Source organism: Microtus ochrogaster, unplaced genomic scaffold (genome assembly GCF_000317375.1).
Source record: "Microtus ochrogaster isolate Prairie Vole_2 unplaced genomic scaffold, MicOch1.0 UNK32, whole genome shotgun sequence".
Classification (NCBI taxonomy): domain Eukaryota; kingdom Metazoa; phylum Chordata; class Mammalia; order Rodentia; family Cricetidae; genus Microtus; species Microtus ochrogaster.
Genome location: NW_004949130.1, coordinates 93,024 through 100,971, shown reverse-complemented (window position 1 = coordinate 100,971; position 7,948 = coordinate 93,024). Strand labels below are relative to the sequence as shown.

General features: G+C 51.0%; 1 protein-coding gene across 5 annotated transcripts in view; it reads left to right on the top strand.

The window, feature by feature from the left end:
• Positions 1-1,085: 1,085 nt before the first annotated feature.
• CUNH19orf12 (chromosome unknown C19orf12 homolog) overlaps positions 1,086-7,948 on the top strand; it is a 12,332-nt gene continuing 5,469 nt past the window's right edge. The window contains exons 1-2 of one of the 5 annotated variants that reach the window (XM_026789925.1): positions 1,086-1,108; positions 6,414-6,583. In XM_026789925.1, the coding sequence (XP_026645726.1) occupies positions 6,424-6,583 (160 nt within the window). In that variant the 5' untranslated portion in view covers positions 1,086-1,108; positions 6,414-6,423. The other 4 variants (XM_026789924.1, XM_005368404.3, XM_005368405.3 and 1 more) reach the window with 4 other exon arrangements.

The window sequence follows — 7,948 nt, the reverse complement described above, 5'->3', positions numbered from 1 at the left end:
TCCTGAGTGCTAGGATTAAAGGTGGATCCCAAGTGATCGGACTACGGACGTACACCACCTAGACCTTCTGTGATGCCTCCTCCACAGACAGCCTCAGCCGCCGGTGAACATTTCTAGCCCTCAGCGCGATCATTTTATGACTTCATTTGTGTGAATGTCTTATATCCTAGCCTCTCTTCTCCACTGAGCTTTCTTCCTTGCTCCCTGCACCTCTGCCTGCTTCTTGTGCTTTCTATTCTTAAGCAAAGGAGACGACAGTCCGGTTCTCTAACGTGCCACCAGGGGGCGCTGCCCGCAGGGGCCACTGGAGCTTCTCATTCAGCTTAGGCAGAACTGGAGCAGCGAGCTGATCGATTCTCAGCCTCAGTTAACTCTGGTTGGCTCTTGTAAGTAACCCAAACTCAGGAAAACGTTCCTATTAGAAGGCAGACACCAATTTTCCACACTAGCCAGGAGAATCTTGGTATTAAAAGGTTTCCGAAGTTTTCTCACAAGAAGACACGAAGAACATAAATGATAGGATTTTCATGGGAAAGTCTGTCATCTGGAGGCTCGCTGTACTGCCACAACCCAGGCAGAGCATGCTAGAAGCCACACAGACCCAGACTGCAGTCCACACTTTCTAATTGGGTGGCGTTAGCTCGCCCAGCTCCTCTGAAACTAGTTTGGCAAGGACAACTGTTCCTACTCAGCAAGACTTTGCTCGGGGTTACAGTTCACTGTACTGGGAGATGTTCCAGAAGCCTCTTTCTGACTAGGGATAGTTCAAGGCTATCCCTGGGGTCCTTAGAGTCAAGAATGGGGACTGCTCTACGGGCCTCTTAGGGTTTTTCGGCTACTCTTTGCTCTCCTCCAAATTAGCCTCCTTTTGACTGCAAGTGGAGCGGACTCCTTTCTAGCAGCAGGAGGTGTGAAGGTCAGGCCAGCCCCTGCACACCCCACTTAGGCCCCAGAGTTAATCAGTAGCAGTTCCTGACAGCTCAGCTCCCCGGCAGCATCTTCCAGGCATAGATTCCGGGGTGGGACGAAGCCCCTTCAGGTCACACTCCCCGCGCAAAGGGTGCTCGGAAAGGACCTTCCAGGAGCGACCCCGGATCCTAGACGTGAGGTTGGCTATAGGACGGGGTAGCCGGAGTAGGTGGGTGGGGGAAGCTTTGTGTCCCGGTGTGTCCTCGGGTCACAAAGTCCTCCCCATTCCCGTAAGGTCACCGCTTCCAAGCCTTGGTCTGTACTTGCCAGCCAACCAGACGCTGGGGCGGGGCGCGGGGGGAAGGGATGCCCCGCTGAACCCACAGGGTCCTTCCCTCCCAGGCCTGGCCCCACTGAGCACCCAGACCCGCGGGGACCCGAGGCACGGCGACCCGGAAGGCCGGCGGAGCCGGAAGGAGGGAGGGCGGAGCCAGGGCGGCCGTGGCCTGTGAGCGCCTCGCTGGCGCTGACAGAGCGGAGCCGGCTGCAGGCGGAGGGGTGCTCAGTGTTCCCGCGGTCCCAGACGCCAGCACGGTAAAGGTGCGCGCGGGGAAGCCAGGGTCTGCGGAGCCGGTCGGGGACCCCACGGTGTCGGGCACACTGCTGTTCATCTTCACGCAAAGGAACCGAGGCACGGACAGGCCTCAGCTGCAGCGCCGAGGTTGGAGCCGGGGCCAGCTCCGAGCGCAGCCCGCTTCAGCCGGGGTGTGCGGGAGTGCGCGTGCGTGCTGCGGTGGCTCCCACAGCCTACCCCTGGCTCCTTACGGGAGGGGACATGGCACTGATTTAGAGATGGTCAGGAAAGATGTCAGGGGTGCAGAAAGCCAGATTAGTTGGAGTTGTGGTTGAGAAGCGCTCTATGACTAAGTAAGTAGATAAGGTGCCCGTAGGCAGAGGTGAAGGCCAGGTGAAGGCCCGAGAAGAGTGCCGGGTGTCAGCCCCTGGCCAGCCCAGTCTGCGAGCTGTGTAGTGAACCTACCACTGACACCTTTTGGTCTTTCAAGAGAAGTCAGGAAAATCTAAAATGTAAGATATTATTATTGCCCTTATTTTGAGACAGGGTCTCACTATATAATCCAACCTGGTCTTGAACTGTCTGTCCCTACCATAGCCTTCCCAGGTCTAGGGTTGCAGGGCTGTGCCAGCACGTCCTCGACGTCCTCTTGTTTTTAAATACCAACAGCCAAGTAATTAAAAGACAACTTTGTGTGGTGGAATAATGGGATGATGAACTTTATAGAGGCCAGATTTCAGCTTGGAGTTTGTAAATTCCGGAAAGGAGAGCAAGGGCCAGTTCTCCACACTCTTTCTGTTTCGTTTCTCCACCAACACACACTTCTTCCTTCCACACTGGGGATTGGAATCCCAGCTTTGCCCAATATTGCTATAAAGGACATGGAGGTCCCGTTAGCTCTAGAGCCTCCTCCGTTGTCTCTCATAACTTGACTGGACTCAGATGAGGCTGCTGTCCAAAGGCTTGGCTTTTCCCCTGCTCTGTGTATGTTCAAGAGTCTGGCCGTCATCTTCCCGCTAGTCTGGATGACTATAAACCATCAGGGCTCAGTTAGCATCTGCCTTCCCTGTGGCCCGCAGGTAGATCAATCAGAACCTGTTTTGAGGACAGCATTATTGAAATGGTTGTACTATGGTGGGGAGACCCTGTCTTCTGTGTCCTCAACTCTCCTGGTCACTGACAGACATGGGTGGCCCTGGGCCAGGAGGAGGAGAAACGGGATGTTTCCTTTCAATCTAGTGAGTCTGAAGAAGGCAGGAAATGAAAGGGTTTCCCAGGGACTCAGGAGCTGGGGTGGCAAACTTCCACAACATAAGCCTGTTGCTCATGTAACTTCTGAAATTATTCTTCAAGAAATTTAAACCCGCCTTGCCTTGCCTTGCCTTGCCGACTGCAGACGCCCAGCTGAAGTGGAGCTGCCCTTGCCCAGCTCCCCTGCTCCCTGGCACCTGCTAAAGAGCCTGGCTTGTCCTCTTGCACTGACTTAGGTGGAGATTTAGGAATGGCATGGGCATGTTGTTGCCTTATCTGCTCCACTTAAAATTATCCAGAGCAGGTTTGGGGATAATCGAGAGTGAAATGGGTAGGAACATTAGCCCGTTCCCTGTTGTCCACAGTTTTACTTTCTGTAGTTTCATCTAACTGCAGCCAAATATTAAGTGAAAAAAATTTTTTTTAGAAATAAACAATTCATGAGTTTTAAATATTTAGTAAGTTTTAAATCACGGGTTTTCTGAGGGGTTAGAAATTTCATCCTAAGTCGTGTGATGCAGTCTCATGCCATCCCGCGCCATTCTGCCGGAGATCTGAATCTTTCCTTTGCCCTATGTATCCACAGGGTTTGCCCTACCCGCCTGCTAGTCACTCGGTAGCGCTCAGCTGTCATGTTGTGGGTGCCCAGTGCTTGTGCCAGTAACCTCGTTTTACGGACTAGACTCCAAGGCTCGAGAGTTACAATGCAAAGGATCCAGGACATAAAAGCTGTCAGGACAGATTAATCAAACTTTTGGACGTCTACTGGAGTCTCAGATGTATTCTTTATGGGTGGGGGGTGGGGGGGAGCTACCATATGCATCTCTGTCCTGCCTCTTCCACGTGCATTGTCTTGTTATGCGAAACCCATTCTGAGAGTGCAGATTCATTATTCTGCGGAGAGTGGATATGTGGCGTGCTATCTGCGTGCTGGTGCTTCAGGACCAGAAGGGCACAGGCCTTTTGCTTCTGGCATGGGGTGGGGGGGTGTCCTGCCATCTTCTGAGACCTGGGCTGAACCTGACTTTTTCCAGTGTAACCGACAGATTAAACAAAAAGCTGGATCTGCACCAAAGCTAATCAAGGATGGGAATGGCGGATGTTAGTCTTTTGAAAGGAAGGCATTCATCTAAAGTTTATCAAAATTGAGGAAGGAAACAGAGACAATGGGTAGTGCAGACCAGTAATACCAGGGCTTAGGAAGCCAATGCAGAAGGCCATCATGGAGTTTCAGACTAGCCTGGGCTACATGGCAAGTAAAGAAGTCTCAAAAGGGTAAGGGTGAGCAAAAGGACCATTTCAAGGAGTTGGAACATAGCATACTTCTTCCGTCTGGGAAGCCTTTGTGTCAGGGTGGTGACTCCATGGGTTCCTTACAGAACTCAGAACTCCCAGAGCCAAGAGGACGGTTTTACATTGAGGGATTCTGATTCTGCATAACTCTTGGGCACGGAGAGAAACCAGCTAACCGACCAAAGCCTAGTATAACCCAAGCTGTAGTCCTGGAACTCCCTCAGCAAGGTCCCTTAGCTTACTGACATGTCTGTCCCTCAGCCTCACAGGAGCAGGAAGTGTGGGAGTCGTCAGGAAGTGTCAATCCTGCTGCTTTTTCTCCCCAGCCTTATGAAGTGGTCTGTCAGTGTGTGGGCTCTCCTTACCCACCAGTCCCTCTGTGGGGCACAGTGCCTCTCACCTATGGCTCCGCCTCTGCATGTCACTTCCCAGCAGCACGGCAATGTGTCCTGCTCCTCACAAATTGCCTACGGTCATTATTCATAAGGGCTCTCTGTCGTGTCATCTATCTTGCAAGCCCCTGGAAGTCCCATGTTTTGAGTGCAGGCAAGCCTTGATCTCACTGTGTAGCCCAGACTGGCCTCAGACTCATCTTGATCTTTCTTTGACTTCCCAAGTGCTGGAATTGTAGCTATGAGCCACCATGAAATCTGATTTATTTTGTTTTGTGATGGCTTCATCTTGCTAATTCACCTTGTTCCTGGTTTTTTCTTTACCGTTAATTAATTATAATATGATTATAATAATATTTAATGTATAATATAGATTTTAATAATAATTATTAATTAATCATTATTATTTTCTTTTTGATAGAAAATCTAGCTATCCACTCGGGAGGCAGAGGCAGGCGGATCTCTGTGAGTTCGAGGCCAGCGTGGTCTACAAGAGCTAGTTCCAGGACAAGAACCAAAAGCTACGGAGAAACCCTGTCTCGAAAAATCAAAAAAAAAGAAAATCTAGCTATCTAATCCAGGCTGGCCGTAGATTCGCAATCCCCTGCTTTAGCTTCCCAAGGTCCGAGAGGACAGCCTGTGCTGCCCTACCCAGCTCTTGTCTTAGCACGTGGCGTCCCAACAGGGTCTGCAGTGCCCTTGGCTCTCCTCAGTCACTCTGCATCCCTTCTGTGTACCCCTTACAAGGGTCCATCCTTGTTTCTTCACTGGGGCTCAGACTCAGAGCATTTTTTTGTGCCTGCCGTGCCCCATTTGAGCTTCAGCTTAAAAGCCGAGTATCTGGCTCCTGGCTCTGGGTTACGGAGCAGCCAGATGCCGGTACGGCCTCAGAGTCCTGTCCTTTTCCCCGTTTCTGACTTGGCTCAGATCCCTTGTCACACGCGAGGGGCCATATGGCTGGGAATTCGCTGTCCCTGCCAGGCTTTCTATGTTGAAGGTTGCGGGGCCACTTGATGAACGGCTGCTGGCGTGAGAGAGGTCAGGTTTAGCTCGCTAGGGGACTGGTAAAACCTGTGGCCGAGGCGCTTCCTCGTTTGTCCGGAGTCTAAAGCTAACCAGAGGGCACCGCAGACCTTTCATCCACTTCGCTGCTCCCATTTGCTTGTTAGCGGATGCCCCAGCTTCTTGGCGACGGAACCACACAGGGCTGTGTGCCCGTCTGACATGCACACGGCCAAGAAATTCTTCTTTCCGGAAGGTGGGAGCTCTTCCTGAGATGCTAGAAACTGATACATTTGGGTCAAAATGCTCATTAAGCTCATTAAAACTTTCCTTTTCCGCCACAGGGTACTGGGGTACTCTCCTGTTATCCCTGGGGCAAAAGTCTGAGGCAAAAGGATTATGGTGAGGCCTGTGTAGCAAGACCTTATCTCAAAATAAATAATTAAACTAAACAGATTAGTCCAGAGTAAGTAGCAAGGAAGGCCTTATCTCAAAAATAAACAAAAGTAAAACAGTGATCTGGAGAGAAGACTTAGAGGTTAAGAGCACTGGCTGTTCAGGACCCCTGTTGACTACCAGCGCCCATATGGTGTCTCACAGAAGTCTGTTGCTCCTGTTCCAGGGGATCACTGGCCTCCAAGGGCATTGCACGCATGTGGTACACAGACATGCATGCAGCAGAACACCTTTCTTTCTTTCTTTCTTTCTTTCTTTCTTTCTTTCTCCCTTTCTTTCTTTCTTTCTTTTTTTCTTTCTTCCTTTCTTCCTTTCTTTCTTTTTTTGAGACAGGGTTTCCCTGGAGTTTTTGGTGCCTGTCCTGGAACTAGCTCTTGTAGACCAGGCTGGCCTTGAACTCACAGCGATCCGCCTGCCTCTGCCTCCTGAGTGCTGGGATTAAAGGCATGCACCAACACTGCCCAGCTTCACTTTCTTTTTAAGTACACATTTGGGTAAACATTGAAACCACCTATCTCGTTGAATCTTCCTTTAAGGTCTGCCGAGATGCCCATCCAGGTAGATGACATCATGAAGCTCCTGTGTTCCATTTCCCACGAGAGAAAAATGAAGGCAGCCGTCAAGCACTCTGGGAGGGGTGCCTTGGTTGCGGGGACAGTGGCCTTCGTCGGTGGTTTGGTTGGTGGCCCGCCAGGAATTGCTTTTGGTGAGTGTGTCTTCACAGGTACAGCCAGCCTTGATTCAGGCCTGTAATCTCTGTCCCTGGGGAGGCAGGAACATGGAGAGTTCAAGGATAGCCTGGGCTACATAGTATGTTCCAGACTTCTGGCATGCTTGAGGGTTTTGGAACTATATGGAAGAATGATCTGATCAATAAGAATGGTACCTACCACATACACTGTGCAGGGATTCCATAAGGCCAGGGCTTCTGTATGTCGTGTGTCCTCACAGCTTCCCTGTGATGCAGGATTCTCTTGGCCTTAGCGTTTGCATCTGTCAGGCCTGGGAGGCACCGCCAGGAACCCACTGGCTCTGCCCTTTGCCTAGAGATGTGTCCTTGAGTCTAAAGGTACTGGAGTGCCTGGGACCTCCGGATGTCCCCTGTGTACATCATTGCTACCATGTTACCTTAGAAGGGAGCCACAGAAACTACATCTGCCAAGTTCCTTTCATGATCAGGTGCTCATAGCCTGGCCGAGTCTTAGTTTGCTTTCTGTTGCTGTGAGGAAACACCATGACTTAAAGCAACATGGAGAGGGGCAGGTTTATTACAGCTTCCAGTCCATTATGAAGAAAAGTCAGGGTGAAAACTCGAGGCAGGAACCGAAGCAAAAGCCATGGAACGCTGTTCTGCTTGCTTCCTCCTGGGATGGCCACCATGAATCGTTCAATACAGTTTAGCTGGCATCCCCACTGCAGGCTGGATGCCTGCCGTGTGCAGCAGGGTGGTTCTTTACTGATTGCTTCAGTATGTACTGTGGTGGGGTCAGGCACAGTCCTTCCTTGACCCCTGTCTTCTAGACGCTATTGCTCGGTGTTTTTCAGTCCTTACATCGTGACAAGGCTGCGCAGACGGAAGCTCTTTAGCGCTGGGGCTGGTTTCTGGTTTCTGTTTCCCAGCTTGCTGACAAGTGTGTCTGTCTGTCTGTCTGTCGTTCCCTCCACCCCCGCCACCATACAGAACATTGCATTGTATGAAAGTTACGTTTCATAGAAACAGATGGCTCAGATCTTTATCTTTTGTGATTTCAAATTCTGTGAATTCAGGAGTCCCAACTTCAGCTTCTTCTCATAAAAGAAGACAAGCCTCACATTCCCACTCCTGTCTCAGTAATAGCCTGATTGGGGCTGTTTTATCATAGAGCCGTGCGCTGTCTCTGTTGTGGGAGCCCAGATTTTATTCCTGTTGAGTAAAGAAGGCAGAGAGTAGCTCTAGGGACTCTCTCACTGCTTCTGGTCCTGGTCACGGGTGGGGGCTTCACTGCTTCTGGTCCCCGGTCACGGGTGGGTGCTTCACTGCTTCTGGTCCCCGGTCACGGGTGGGGGCTTCACTGCTTCTGGTCCCCGGTCA